A 16,011-nucleotide genomic window follows, 5' to 3' on the forward strand; every position below is an offset into this window, starting at 1 on the left:
ATTAGGATTAAAAGGGTATAAAACTCAGAAACTGTAACTAAAAAACCTTTATGCATTTGTGTTGCAAAGAATTCTAGTCTTTCAGGTTACACTAAATAAAAAATCAATATAAAATACCAAAATACACTCGCAATTAAATCAATTTAAATAAACTGTTAAAAAAACTCTAATGGACCTTTTGAAATAGCAAAGAATGTATTGTTAAGAGATATCTAGTGAAAAGAAAATAAAGATCCGGATGTTTTTGATCCGAGGAGATGTTACTTTACTGCTTCATATCGATAAGACTTGTTGAAAGGGCTTTTAAGGGGACTTTATCGTTTTAATGGGCTTTTATCTGAGTTCTTAGTCCTCGACCACCACTTGCCACATGTCTCTTCCTGGTTTTTCGCGTAAGTTAAATTTCTTAACGTCAAAACAGTAAAAAATAAGACAAAGGGATCTCTCATTTATCTGATATTCTAATATAAGTTAGTGAAAATGACCAAGTCGCTACCCTAAGAGTCATCTAAAATCTAAAAAATGTTCACCAATTAACATACTGTCGTCCACACCAATGTTAGCTTTAGAAAAATTAATACCGATAGGTAGCATTGCAGCAATTGGAATACCTTAGATAAGAACTGAAGATCGGGATTGAAGAGGATAGGGAAATCATGGCTAGTAGACAAGATAAATTAATTTAAGGATTCGATGTGGAAAAAGTAATATTTATTGGACATTACTGTGCCAGAGACATACAAGAGAGCTACAGGACATCGGGTGAATGGGTCGCGGCTTTGCATTGCAGATAACTTCTAAAAGCATCTATACACTATAATGAAGCTGAAAGATTGCCTGAAGCTAACTTTAAAATTTTTGTTACCGCTTCACGGAAAGATATATTTTCTCTTCAATGGAACTGCGCTGTCATCAAGGACATTGGGGTACAAAATTTCACAAGAATCATGATTGAGGTTAGAATAGAAAATATCTATTTCTTCCTGTTTATCTGTCTAATATAGAAGGACTGGTATATTTTCAACAAACTTTGATCATCTACAAAACATTTGATACAACCATAATAAGGTGTGGAGACAAATACAAGACAAAAATATATCATATTAACTTCCTTTACATGATGAAAACCGAAAATGAAAACATACGTTTCCCTCAGTTTTAAAACATAAAAAGATAGGCATTACCAATCGAAGATCCGGTTACTGCATCAGAAGAAACTGCATCAAAATAAAATATTATCTGGTATTAGAAATACATGGGCATTTTTTATCAGTTGCCCTCCACAAAAATAAGAAAATATCGTTGATTTATCCTATTGAAAACGATAAATTACATTGAACCCCCGAGCTTGTCTGTCTGTGACGGCAAGGTCTACTGTTCGTGTAGAACATGCTCAACACACATGCATAGGAAACCTTGCCAAAACCACCCGGGACAAAATATTTTAAACTCAAGTTTAAACTCGAATTTACCCAACTGCATATTTGGTACCAGATCAGAGACAAAGATTTGCAAACGTATCCGCTCCATAAGGGCCCTGGCGGAATATCATCCATCATGAGCCGAACATCCCTTGTAGACACGTAAACACTAAATATAAGTTTGTTCATTAACTACTGAAATAACTAAAGAATTACTACCGGTCTTAAAACTAAATAAAGGTCTTGCCGGAGTATGGCTCCTAGACTCTGGAACACACATACCCGGACTGTGTTTGCATTGTTTCATTAACTTCGAGGTCGGTCGCATTCTTGCTTGCGGTCTTTCTTTTTACATGATCCGGCTCGGCATCATCCCATTCGTTAGTTTCCGGTTCTGATAAGTCTTCGTCGTCGTCTATTGTTATATCTGCGGAATGGGTTTCCAGGTCCCTCAGTTTTTCATTGCTCAAGCAAAGAGTGTCGTCCAAGGAGCCAGTGCCGGGTACGATAACATTTGCAGTCAACTGAAACGTGACGTAAAAAATATTCAGGGTAGGAAAAATATAAAGAGGGAAGCAAATTTGTAGAGAGATATTCTAAATCAAGAAATAGTGTTTTCAAAGCTGACTTGTCAGAATTCTGGAAGGTTTTAAGAGAATTCGTCAGTGAAGTAGTGAACAGAAAGAGTGGGATATTTTAGGCAAAGAAAGCTGGGAAAAGGTTCTCGAATAGAACTCGGACGAATAGATATATATCTGGACTTTGAAGTATTGAAGTGAAAGGAAAGAGTTGCGAAATTTCAAAAAAAAATAATATGCCTAAATTTTGACGAATTGGCATCAAATTAGATCACTTATCCCAATCTAAATGGAATCTTTAATTCATACATATGATACCTTTTAGAACATACCAAGTGAAATATCGGTCGAATGTAAGAGCAGCTTTGTCACCAGGCAAAGTTTGCTTTTATCAGTGCTGAATATTGTTTTTATATTATTGTTTTATGACCAAGCAAATAAAGCTATTATCGTTTGGAGCTTTCTGTGCTAAAAATTAGGCCTATTTCTGTGATTTTCGTTTTGCTAAACCCGGGTTACTTGAAGTAAAATAATGAGAAATTATTGTGAAGACAATGGGATTTATGAAAAATTTTATCATGAAGAAAAGATGAAATATCACGAAAAACTGATAATTGATTCTATTTCTTGTTTCAAACGTTGGCCTACCTTGAAATTTTGGAGGTATACTTTGTGCTTTTTGTCCTTGTTTGCTTTATCTAAGTCCTCTTTTCCAAAGGAGAACGTCCTAATTTCAGAACCATCTGAGTATCTCTCAATTGCATTCTTTTCCCCACCACCATCAGGTTTATCAGGGGTGTATCCTGACTTCACGAAAAACGTATTGAACCAAAATATGAACATCCTTTCCTAGAAAAGAGAATCATTCCCTGTCAGCATCTGCAAGATATTGATAATAACTTCCAGTATGGGAGAAAGGACACATCTTTGAGGTTTCTAAATTTCCTTGTGGTAGCTTAGCGTTGTTCCTTCTTAATAAAATTTCAAGAAAATAAGGATAAGAAGACAGACAGAGTTCGGAGCTCTATAGAAACAGACAGACAGACTGATAAAATGTCAAGACAGACTAAGTCCAGGCCGTTAAAGTATGGGATAACCAGCAGTTAAAAATTTTTCTCTTGCATCATAAAATACTTTTTGTTTTTGTTAACTTGATTCCTATTCAATACACCTCTACGAAAAAGGCTTTATATTGTGAATATACTGTTTACAGAGTTTCATTTTTTAACTTTTTGTTGGTGGTGTGTCTCGTGATTTCTTAAATAAAAAAATGTGCCGTGGATAAACTGATAAACTGTTGAGAAATACTGGCCTAGAGAAACAAAAGCACGGTTTACAAAGAGACTATAAGCAAACGTTTAGGTATGATTAAAGCAAGGAGGTGTTGCAAAAATATCTAAAAAGGGAGCAAAGCTAACAAGAGACTCCAAAGACCCTCCCTCCAGGACCCCCCCCCCCCCCTCCAGCCTTCTTTTGACTACAGCTCTGCCTTTAAGGTAATCCTTCTGATCACAAACAGAAAAACTCCAATTCAACAGCCTTTTTGTTACTATCGTACAAACTGCAATTAAGACAAACTGATAAATATGATACCTTTGAAAAATAATCTTTGTGGTAGAATTCGACTTTGATATCTCCACACACAGGAATAGGAGCGGCTAAATCACAAATGACTCTTTTGCAAGAATCCTTTTTGGTAACCTAAGACGAATAATTTTACGAAACATTAGTAAAGGAAAGGGGTAAAAATGGGAAAAATTATTAAAAGCAGAATTTTGAAATCAGTTTAATAGCATATTTAACAAAAATAAAACTCTAAATCGAAATGTTAACATTGAATTATACTTCTGTTGAAAAAACAAAAGAAATAAAGAGCGACAAAAGATTTCTAAAGAAAGTATAAATTTCATAAAATTGATCTTATCTTAACAGCAAAAATCTTATTTGAAGGTATATTTGATATGACACCAATAAAAAACTCCAACTCTCTTTACTCTTCACACAAAACACTTGGCCTTGATGAGAAAACAAGTATCCTTAAACAAGGCTGATTTCATGACCTAAATTTCTGTTGACATTTTCAACCTTAATTTACAACCAGGACTGAAAATCAACATGGAATCATTTTCAATCTCACTAACAAGAACATGACGCTAATTCATGTTATTATTTTATATTGTATGATGCAAAGATTTAAGGGTTAATTTTTAATGACATGACTCACTTCATATACTTTCGACTGGAACAGCTTCACACCTTTTTGCCATATCACAAAATATGGAGCTGAAGCAAAATAAACACAATCTCAAAGCAATTTTTCAAAAAACGAAAATACAGTTGTCATTTAAGTAAATCTTTAGGATATCTAGAAAAACTCCGAATGAGCTTTTGCGCTTGGCAGAATAGAGGCAACTATTCTGCTGATTAATACCAACAATCTGGAAAAAGCTTTAGAAACAAATATAAAAATTACAAGCTGAGCACCATGCAAATAGTGTCGAAAATTTTTGAACAATTTCTTTCAACAATATTGCTGAAAAGTTTTGCATGGTTTGATTTTAAAAAAATCATGTTGGCTGATGGGCCACAATGTATAAATGATAAAAAAGAAATGAAATGAATGAAACATTCTAGGCTGGAAAATAAAAGTAACAAAGAATCAGCAAGGTTGGACACAATTTCTTTGTTCATCAGCAACCTGTTACACGATCAGATTTGTTATCACACATTAAAAAGACTTCATTTTTGTTGAATATTTATTGTCGGTATACAGCCTATTACTGATTTTCCTGTATAGTTTAAACACATGTTGGAATAATAACACAGAAAATATCGTCGTTTCTTTCAAAGAGTGAATATCTAATGAAAAAATCTGTCAGCGAAATGGGGCCTTTATATAAAAAGCATGTATCAAGTCCCTATACAAAAACGTAGGGATTTTATCGAAACAAAACATGAAAAGAAAATATTCAAGATTAAAAAGCACTTACAACAAGAGCCATTATTTATATTTGGCACTGTGTTCATGTGAAACGAAGATATAAGAATGGTTTCCGCTGAGTAACTTAGATTATGCCTGTCAAAATAAATGAAAGCTTGAAAGGAAAAAGGAAAACACTCAATTTTATACAAATAAAGCATTGAGTTGCATATTAAAGACACTCGACAGATGAAAGTTGCTTAAAAAGAGCACAGTTGTTGAATGGTACTGAGATAATGAACCTAATTAGAACATCAGCTGCAAAAGGGAGACACTCTAGTTTGTTTATCATCTTAAAATCATGTTTGAATGGGGATTATCAAGCCATGATAACATCTCATTTTCGAGAACCTATAGCGAAACCCTAAGAAGGAAAAGGAGGGAAGGACCTTGAATAGAGGGAGGAAATATTAAGCTTGTTGATTTTAGTTTGAATAAAGACAGGTTGTACAAGTTTGAAAAGCAGGAAGGGTAGAGCATTCCAAAGATTACACGGTCTTGGGAGGAAAGATAAGTTGCTTGATTCCGGAGAACAACACAAAAAATGAGATAGCAATCACATGCGAATTCTCGGGACCTATCTTTATTGGTGGTAAAGTTATGGCGGCCAAAGCCCCTGTCTTAAGCCCCTTTCATATCCGTCTTCATTGGTGACAAAGTTATGGCGGCCAAAGCCCCTGTCTTAAGCCCCTTTCATATCCGTCTTCATTGGTGACAAAGTTATGGCGGCCAAAGCCCCTGGCTTAAGCCCCTCTCATATCCGTCTTCATTGGTGACAAAGTTATGGCGGCCAAAGCCCCCGGCTTAAGCCCCTTTCATATCCGTCGAGTGTCTTTAAAATGGTATTGATTGATTATAATACGCTAAGAATGGCTACCAAGAAAAAAAACTTCCTTATAGGAAAATGACAAAACTATATACAGTTTCCATCCTCTTAGAAAGCAATACCACTTTTATTTTTCCAACTTTCCAGCACTCATCGCTGGATGTAATAACGGAGCTAAATGGGTATCTTTATTATATCAATTGTCCTAAGGCTCAAATGTGGAATAAACAATGTTCACAAAATTGGAAATGTACATTGGGAATTGGGAATGAAAATTGGGAGGTACAAAATATTACAAAAACGTGAAACCTAATTGGTTTGGAAAAGACAATACCTTTTAGACAAATCGGTACTTTTCAAGGTTAAATTTTTCTAGAAGTTTTCTATCCTCAAAAAAATGTTTGAACATCCAGAAAGCTTTCTTTACCCCCCTTAAAACTGTGCGTAGAACAGAGTTCTTTTTCTGATTTTCAAAGATAAGTGGCTATACCCTAGAAATGTGCACTGGACTATATGTGGGCTCACACACGTGTAGAGTTAGGTAATATTTGAATATCTACAAACAAGCAGGAATGATGGAAATCTTAAGCTATTAGACGGCATGTCATTAAGCCCTAGCACATTTGTTTACTGATGTACTGTAAGAAATTGCGTAGTATGACGAATGTCTCCGTAGTTTTTGTTAAACTTACTTAGAATACACGTTAGTGTCATAGCAATTAGATTAGACATTGAATAAGAACGGATCTGAGTAGGAATCGAAAATAAGCTTAAAGCCCCGGCCAAACCAGCGCAACATTTCGTCCAACAAATCCCAACAATGTTGGGTATAAATGTTGAGCCGGTTTGGCCACCCATGTTGGACGATAATGGATGATGTTGGGTGATGTTGGGATGGTTTGGCCACCCTGTCCAACAAAATCATGTTCACGCAAGCGTGGTAAGGAAAGGCCGCCGCAATTTGATTTGTTATGCTTTGATCAGGAAGCTTACAAAAGATAGAACCTAACATCAAAGGAAAAATCGGCTTTTGTTGGATTATGTTCTCAAATATCCCTCTTTCGTGTTTTCCCTTTACCTATGGTCTACTCTTGCGACGCTAAAGCATGCTTTTACTCTCTTCATCGCTATGAACATTCCTCTATTGGAATGAGTATTCGAATCTCTTTAGCACTAAACTTGAGTCAACAGCCTATTAGCAATTTAGCACACACATAGAAACATGATTTCGTCTGATCAATGTACATCTGTTTGGCATGACTGTAGATCATTTGAAACCAAGCGCTATTCATCTAACAGAAATTTTTTCATTTGCAAGCTAAAATGCTTTACAAGATTATGAAAAGCCAATTAAAAGACAGGCAAACCTGATAAAATGACCATAGTACTCCACGTATCTTCGCTGACTTGGAATCGTTACCCCCTAAAAATGGATAAATGAATTAACAAATAAATAAATGAATAAATAAATATGAATATATACAAAATGACTGTCATATGTCATATTGTTTAATCTTCCAAGCAGCAATGTCAGATGCTATGAATATTGATGTCAATAACAACAGGGAAAAGAAATCCGGCCTGCTTAAAAGCATCACCCCTAGCAACGCCGGGTTCTTTGCCTGCACCGTGGCTCATTTGGAATATAATTTAATGTCTATACCGACTTTCATAATATAACCTATTTATATCTACAACGTCTCCATAAGATGTTAACATAGCTTTTATAGAGAGTTGCCTGTCTTTTGACTATATTCCTTGCAAAGGCGTCACCACCACTCGTCTTCATATTCTTTCTCCAATTAAAGTAACTTTACTGGGTTTCTTTCAAAACCCAAATCTCCATGCGCAATCATAATTCCCAGCTTTAACGCCAACAATAATTAATCTAAGAACACTTTGGAACAAACCTTGTTATTCAGCGTTCTAGCATCACCATAAAACCTAAGGGCATCTTTAGTGTTTTTACAATGTCTGGTGTGGAGGAGATACGCGCAGATCATTACTCCTGTCCTTCCCTGAAACGAGAAACAGCGAGAATCATCAACCTGCCGCTAGTCCTAGTAAAGTGTAAACGAGGCGGGTACAAGGCACAACTTTTACAAGGCGCAAGTGTAATGGTGTGACGGTACAAAATTGTCCCAGGACAGTGTAAATAGGATCTGAGCTAGAACAGTGGTCTCAAACCCTTTATGCATATGCAGGCAAAAAGCCCAACAGCAACTTAAACGAAAAATGAAAGCTACAAAATATGAATAAATTCAACTTTTAATAAAATAATGATTACCTTTCCAGCTTTGCAATGAACTATTGCAACATTTTTCGGGTCACTGTTTAAAAAATCATCCATGTCTTCACAAAACGGTTGTATTAATTCAAATGGCGGGGCATTGTGATCATCAAAAAGGTAGGAAGAAACTAAAAAGGATCAAAGAAAAAATCTTTTTTAAAAACAGATACGCCCATCAAATACAACTGCAATGAAATTGATTGATAAATATAAAAAAGATTGCAAAGGACAAAAGATCATATACAATATCCCTCTTCTGTAAACTTTAATTCTAGTTTTCTAAAAAAAGATATTTGCTAAGCAGCCTTAACTGTCCATCTCTGAAACAACTCAGCTACTTTGAGATATAATGGTCACTTAAAACAGCGTGCTGTCAATTCTGAAGACGGAGGAAATTTCCCAAATCCATATTCTTCATAAGGGGCCTTTATAATTGACATTTAACCATAAATTATTGAACCGGGACGTGCTTAATACCATCCAAAGCAAGCAAACAATAAAACAGTATTGCTACAAGGATCCTTTTAAACTGGAATCTTTTTTACTCAAAAGATATTATATGCAATCTTCTGAAAAATTCTCTGGTAATTTATGGTTCCTCTTCATGTTACCCAGTGGTTTACTATTTTAAGGCACACTTTTACTATGTTTGATTAATTCCATTCTTAAAATGGAATTCACCACTCTAGACCTTGAGGCCCTAGGGAAATCTGCCTTTCTGCTCCCTCCTCTACGGCTCTGTCAACTAACATAAACTGTTAATCTGATAATACCACAAACGAGCCTGATGGTTGCCAGTAGTGTTACATTATAGCAACAAACAAACAAAAAAGCATAAAAGATCTTTACAGAATCTTTGGTATCCAATACAGATATTCCTGCAAAGTTTTAGGAAGAATAGAGACAAACTAAACAATATTTACCTCTGTGATGAAACTTCGATTCATCATATGTCTTTTCTCTGCACCTATGTAACGGAATAAATGCCATTAAAGACTCAAAATCCTATCAAAAATATAATCATGAAATAAAATAAGAAACCTTAACATTTTGGGGGTGTTGGTTCTGTCAGACCACTTTTTGGCAGAAAATTGCAAGATCAACTAGAAAAAAACAAATAGCTATGTTGGTAATACATTGAAGTTTAAAGATTTTAAGTATTCGGCATAAATCACCACAGAGGAAAAAAAACTTCTTCAGAAGAAAGATATATTATCTTATACAGCTTTCTGTTATTCAAAAAATGTTTTTATACAACATTTGCTCTAAAAGCAAAAAATTGCTCATAGGAGCATTCCATTAAAATAATTACTCTGAATTTGGAAATAAATGGAATGCCCGTGTATTTTCTTCAAGATTTTTGAAGACCACTGACTTATATTCAAGCTCCAATGACAAGAGAGTTGGACTAAAATTTTGAATTTCAAAATCTTCTTGTAATAATTTTAAATAATACTTTCACTTTCCAAAGGTTCAACTTCCAGTTTATTAAGGCCCACATGTTATTAAATTCTGGAATTTCCCATGAACATTTCCGTGGAGATATTATCATAACAAAGTACCTAGTTGATGGAAAAGACAAGTTGTGTTTTACATCAGATATCACAGAAGATCAATATGAAGACTTTGATGCAGTCAGGGGTAAAGACAAGGAACTTGAAAGTGAATTGTTAAGATGTTTGTTTCGGTATACTTCTTTTTGAATTTCAAGGTCAAAGTATCTAATTTAGGGGATATAAAGTCAAACCAGATTAGGCCATGGAGCAGTTGTCTTCCAAAACAATCTACAACTTCAGTCACTGTCAAATAACCATAATTCTGCAATGATCCTTAAATTTAGCAGATTCTACATGCTTGGTGGCAGGCAAATATTTCATATGATGTCCTTGCTAGAAAAATCTTCATAGTGATGTAATACCAGTAGTTAGTGTCAGAGTAAAGCTTATAGAAGCCTGTAAAGTTAATCTGTCTTTGTATTGTTTTCCAACCAGAATTTGGCTCCTTCAATTTCAGACCACTTCTCCATTGCTGCTACTCTTAGTTTGGTGGTTAGAACTCTCAGAAAATATGGGGTTTTGGAAAAAGGATTCTTGAGGCACCTGGAAAGTAACTAGAGAAAAATTGAATCCAATTTGTTAAAAATGTTCTGTGCACTTACAAGTTGTATAGCTTGTAGTGGTCTTTGTGCTTGGTGTCTAAGAACCTAAAACAAGTAAAAAATTTATAGACAGGACATTTACATAAAAAAATACTAATAGTAGGCAAATAGAACAAAACTTAGAATTTGGAAATTAAAATAAAACCATTTATGTGAATGAAAGAAATTTAAAAATAATCTGATTCTGAATCAAGGCACTAATTAGCAAAAAGTGATCAAAGTGCACATATACTTTCCTTCAAACAGCATAATTTAAAACTAAACCCCCAAAACCTTTTATTCAAGATATGTTAACATTCACTGTCAATATAGATAAATATGAGGTCAGATTAAACACCAATTTACATGAAGTAGCAGCATGTTTGTTACAAACAACAAAAGTCTAAAAAAGCCATATGTTTCTCTTAAGATCTAGATAGCACCTAAAGCTGACCACAATAAATACTAATTGAATAAGCACTTGGACTAAGGATGGTGACTTAAGGACTTTGTAAAAAATAAGCCAGTTTTAAGAGGTTTTAATCAATAAAAGAAATTAAATTTGAAATAGCTTTTGATTTTTTAAATCTTGTATTTGTTCTGCTGCCAAAATCATAAATTAAAACTGGGAAGTCGAAATATGAAAGAAATATAATTCAAGTAGTCAGTTAGTCGGTTATGAAAGAAATATAGTTGAAGTATTCAGTTACATGATCTAGACAAGAAAGAAAAGCTATGGCATGAGCCTGGCAACAATTTATAGATCTTTGAATGTACAATTAGCCCTAGTTGTGAACAATATATTAAAATTGAAATAAAAAAGGCTCACAAAGTCAAAGGTTGAGCCATTATAGCTTCATAAGCGATTTGACCATCCTTGATGTAGTGGAAAGTACCTTTCTCCCTTTTTCGGGTAAGTCAGTCCTAAAGGAAACATCTTTTCCCCACACAAAAGCACTGGCAGTGTGACCATGGTAAATGAGAGAGGACCTCCATTTAAAACAGCAATGCTAGCCAGTATTAGAAATGGCCTTGAATATGTTACACAATAGATCATTTAAAATCATGCTCTATTACATCACTTATTTAAAATGTTTATACATTTACCTTGCTACCTCATCAATATTATTTCTGTAAACACCTTCCAACTTTTCAGCTGGAAAACCCATCGCTACGATGTTAGGTTTGATATCTGGTAAATTTGTAAAGGATAAATCATTAGAAGATAGCATGGTAACTCATACATGGTAACTAATAATTGTCTAGGCAAATGAACCGATTTAACTAAACAGATATTACCACTTTAACGTCAGATTATTCATAACACCAGAGGCTGAAAATGTCTACTTAAATGTTAGTTTAAACAACTAAATTGGAATTTATGTTAAGTACTGACTAAGTGTACTAAGTCTAAAAAGGTCCACAAGTATCGACTATTAGATACGGAGCCCCAAAATAAACTTGACGATGTTTGTGGAAGCCAGAAACTCTGAGTAGAAACTACTATATCAAAAGAAAGCACATTGTAAAAAAGATCTTTGTGTCTTATTCAGGCTTTTTTGCAAAGAAATTTCCACAAAGGCAAAAGGTGCCTGCATGGAAGAGCTTACGAGAGGATTGCCCATCAAAGGATATTTGTTATAGGTATAGGAAGACCTCTAGGGCCTCAGGAAGTATTAGAGTATTGTGTCCATGATTATGTAACCTTTGGTTTTCTAATTATTCAGTTGACAATGTTTGGGAAAGGCCCAGAAATCTATAGCTAAGCTCATACAAGAAAAAACAGGGATGCATGCCTACCACCAACTTGTAAACAAACTAATGAAACAATAATTTTTTACTTTCACTAGCAACACAACCATTCATTCAAGAACACCATGGTTTATTGGAACTAACTTCCTTTCTCTTGAGGGTAAGACATATTTTTTGAAGATGGTTTATAGCCTGTGCCAACATTTCAATGAGGGCATTGGCAAGGGCCATAACCTGTGTTAAAAGAATAGGCCTAGACTGACAAAAGACAAGATAGTACAGACTTGATTAAGACTTACAGAAATGGGGCAGAAGTGCAGAAGTTGCAACAACAAAGGCAGTGAAAATATTCAGTTTCCACATAATGTACTACATCTTGCCCCAGATAACACTTTTTCAAGCTATAACCTTTCATGAATTAAACATTGTATTTAATCTACTAACTTAAACCAACTAGGGCACCACTCACACAAGTTTAATTTAAAGGATGAACTTCAAATTGTTCATAGTCAGAATGTTTGAAGCAAACTTAAAAGAAAAACTGAACAAAGTGATCTGCTTCTTTCACATTATAATGCCAAAAAAACATAATCTTTGTTCATCACGTTTTTAAATTATATAGCAATAATTTCATCAATTTTTAAATGATAATTAATGGCAAACGGCAGCTAGTCGCGTGCTCATTCCCCAACTATTCTTCATAAATTCTGTAAAGGTTTGTCGTTTTATCCGAAAGCTAAGAGTTGCAAATTGAGAAAACAAATCAGATGCGGAGGTCAACCTGAGATCGGCTGAAGACCAAAACCAGGCACTTGTGCAAACAATTTTTTTTCAACTTAAATTTTAATTACAGTGATATGTATCGGTGGGGCGTGTAAATTCATTTAAAAATTACACATGTAAAGGATACAAGACAAGTCCAGGTCGAATCCATCTTCAACGTAACGCTTTTTCTTTTTGCTGACAAGATGTCGTACGTTCCAAGCCATTGTTAAGTTGCACGGCCTTACTTCCTCCTATGTATCAAATCCAAGCAACTTGTCTCCTCCGCACGTTCGGCCTAAATGCGGCCTACCTTACATACCGGTGGGAAATTTGCCAAAGTTATCCGTTAACCAATGACATAAAAAAGCAAAGCTGGAAATTTGGATCTTCTTGTTCCTTGAGGCTTTTTAGAGTATCAAAATGGAAATAATTTCCTCTGAACTAGCCCCTTCAGCAACCTTCCCACTTTCACTGCTAAGCCCCTTGACAGAGTTCTTCCCTACGTTACCTCAGTCCCAGTCTCCTTTAAGCCGCTTTCCCGTATGACTTCATTGTGGTTATGGTCCGCAGAAAATCAAAAGAAATTATATTCAGGTCCCGGCAAAGGAATTTTATTTGCATTCTAAAAGTCAATTCATTAGTTCTTAATTATCGCATTGTATGAAAATTTTGATTATCAAATATACTTTGGTCATTTGATAGTCCTTTGTTGCTAGTAAACAAAATCATGCATACTGTTTTTGTAGAGTCATGTTTTCAATCAAAGAGCCTCGTTGAAGATAACGTACTTTCTATTCAATGATTAATAACGTAAAAAAATATTTATTCATCGTTATTGCAGAACCCAAAATGTTTGCTACACATACAGCAGCCCTGGAATACGTGATTTGACAATTATTCAACTTTCTTTCAATTATTAGCTATATCATTGAAAAAATGTACTTGTCTCCTATAAAGTACAAACTTCAACATTGATACCAAGGCAACCGAAAAATATTACCATTTTCATTCAGATATTATTCAGATTGTGGTTGAGAAAAATTAGATGTTCTTATTAACAAGTTATTTAAGACTTCTGTCTCCCCAGCAACATTGCAGCTACTTTTGTAGACAGGGAGTTAGAGAAGACATGTGGAAACTATGGTTTCATAAAAATCTACAGGACTGGGTCAATATTTCACAGAGGTTTGGTTTCTCTTTGTGGTTTATGGAATCGATCACAAATTCGTCTAAAATGTATGTATTCTGAAACGCAAAAACTATAGGAAGCAATCGCTCACACGAGTCAAACTTTATTTTTAGGATATTCAAAAAGCTTTCGTTCAACTACTGCTAATTGTACAACTTTTAATAGCAGCAGAATTCGAAAAATTAGAGGCTTCGGTTAAACCACAAACAACTGTTATGGTATAGGGAAATAAGTCAAATAATTATAGTAGATCCTTCTGTGTCTTTAGTAACAATGTTATTTCTCAGGGTTTGTGCAACCGATTCTAAACTGGGGAGGGGGGAGGGAGGAGATATTTTAATTTTCTCATGTTGTGAAAAATGACGCTATTAGTTCTGTGGATTATTCCCTAAATGTACTTGTTTTTTGCCGAAAGTTTTGGCCAATTCAAATTTTTTTTAATGCGAAAAGTGGGTTCTGTCTCGCTGCCAAAAGTTACGTAGCCTAGCCTGTGCTTTTCCTCACAGCAACTCACTTTTTCAAACCAAAGACAAACACAAAGAATATGGAGGCTCAACCGGGTCGGATCGTGGCAACAGGAAGTAATCTACGAACCAGGGCCGTAAATATGCACCTTGACTTTTTATAATTGAGTTGATAACATTTTTAAGAGACAGCTTGAAGAAATTGAACTTGAGGGGGGGGGGGGAGGCTGAGAATCAGGTTTAGTGACGTAGGAGAAATTGGGGCGGAGAAGAGTCATGCTTAAGGTCTAGTGACAGACGCTGGGGAAAGAAAGAAAGAAAATATATTTTCTATTCGAGATCAAGCGATTTTTTCCTGAAACCATATCGGATTAGAAAAAAATAGGATGTATCTAAGAACATATTCGGGCTCAAAATGAAAATTTTCTTAAAAGATCTAGGCTGGGCAAAATTTATTGCATTCTAATAAAAAAAGAGTGTAGTAATTGCTTCTCTCTATATCAAATGCAAAAGAACTTCTTTAGTGCCTTTGCACATGTTTTCATTACAAGCATTTTTATAAAAATCCTAACTCAAAACATAGGTCCTAAAGCTCCTTATTTCTGAACTTCTATTAGTTGAATTGCGGTATCAAGACCTCCATAACAGCTCATTAATTCTAACGGCACATTTAGTGACATGATAATAGCATTCACACAAAAAGGAGAAATTCTGAGTTTTGCTTTTAACTCTAGCTAGGAACAAGGCCAAAAGACAAAGAGGGAAAGAAGTAGAATTAATTTGCGTAAAAGTACCACATGGGTTTGTCGAGATTTATGGCGACTTAAACGATTTTTTTCTTACATTTGACTGATGTTTGTTGCAATAACACAGAAAAACTTAGTTTCGTTCTAACCCAGCTACCAGGGATTCCTTTCTTTAAAAGAAAATGACGACAATTTCTAAAAAAAATCGTTTTGCTCCAAATTTTGGGGGTCTAGCCCCCTCAGTCTCCTCGGGACTTACGGTCCTGCTACGAACAGCATACACATAGAGACAAACGAAAGAAAGTCGACTATTGGGATCTATATGCAATAATGAATTCTTAAGAATAATTAAAAACTGTTATGATACTACAGGCCGAACCAGTCGAAAATCCGTAATTTGATACATTGATAAGAAGATAAATACTTTGCTAATAATTTACAATATTTCCACATTTATAAGAAATACTATCGTTATATTTATAAAAGGGTGCTTTTGTCTAACTTTGTGCACCTCGATTCAAATAAAAGACTGTAAATATCTAAATAAAGCGATATCAAACTAGAGAGTTACAAAGTCAGAAGGTAAAAATATTTTGACAACAGTATAACAAAGATCTAAGGGGTGGTGGCGTTCAGTTTTATTCAGGAACAAAAAACGGAACAGAAATGAGGGCGGATTGTTAACTATGGGCCTTTGCGACGATCCAAACAATGGCAGTAAACTTCTACGGATTAACCAAAATTGATTTCAGACTGTCTAAAAATGCATTATGGGATGGTTGCGCTGCGCAATGGCTCATTGTTAGCAATGAGTCTTCAATGCGTAAAGCAGCCTTTTACATTCTAGCACTTGCCGGGCTAGG

General features: G+C 34.9%; 1 protein-coding gene across 1 annotated transcript; it reads right to left on the reverse strand.

The window, feature by feature from the left end:
• Nucleotides 1-43: 43 nt before the first annotated feature.
• LOC135681007 (phosphatidylinositol 3,4,5-trisphosphate 3-phosphatase and dual-specificity protein phosphatase PTEN) lies at nucleotides 44-13,268 on the reverse strand. Its single transcript, XM_065195258.2, has 12 exons — nucleotides 12,895-13,268; nucleotides 11,340-11,424; nucleotides 10,254-10,298; nucleotides 9,019-9,062; nucleotides 8,093-8,223; nucleotides 7,716-7,823; nucleotides 7,173-7,228; nucleotides 4,990-5,075; nucleotides 4,224-4,282; nucleotides 3,593-3,700; nucleotides 2,648-2,848; nucleotides 44-1,945 (listed from the first exon to the last, which is right to left on the reverse strand). Exons 1-12 carry the CDS (start codon nucleotides 12,971-12,973, stop codon nucleotides 1,682-1,684), a joined length of 1,266 nt encoding a protein of 421 aa, XP_065051330.1. The 5' UTR covers nucleotides 12,974-13,268; the 3' UTR covers nucleotides 44-1,681.
• Between the last annotated feature and the right edge of the window lie 2,743 nt (nucleotides 13,269-16,011).

Source organism: Rhopilema esculentum, chromosome 18 (assembly GCF_057945365.1).
Source record: "Rhopilema esculentum isolate cy_ngs chromosome 18, ASM5794536v1, whole genome shotgun sequence".
Taxonomy (NCBI): Eukaryota; Metazoa; Cnidaria; class Scyphozoa; order Rhizostomeae; family Rhizostomatidae; genus Rhopilema; species Rhopilema esculentum.

Bases quoted from the DNA above. Each gene is read 5' to 3' on its own strand.
- LOC135681007 (XM_065195258.2), bottom strand. From the start codon at position 12,973: ATGGCTTGGAACGTACGACATCTTGTCAGCAAAAAGAAAAAGCGTTAC. The intron at 7,824-8,092 runs GTAATCATTATT...TTCTCGTTTCAG, and splicing joins TTCATTGCAAAGCTGGAAAG to GGAAGGACAGGAGTAATGAT. The intron at 1,946-2,647 runs GTAGGCCAACGT...GTCACGTTTCAG, and splicing joins TATACCTCCAAAATTTCAAG to TTGACTGCAAATGTTATCGT.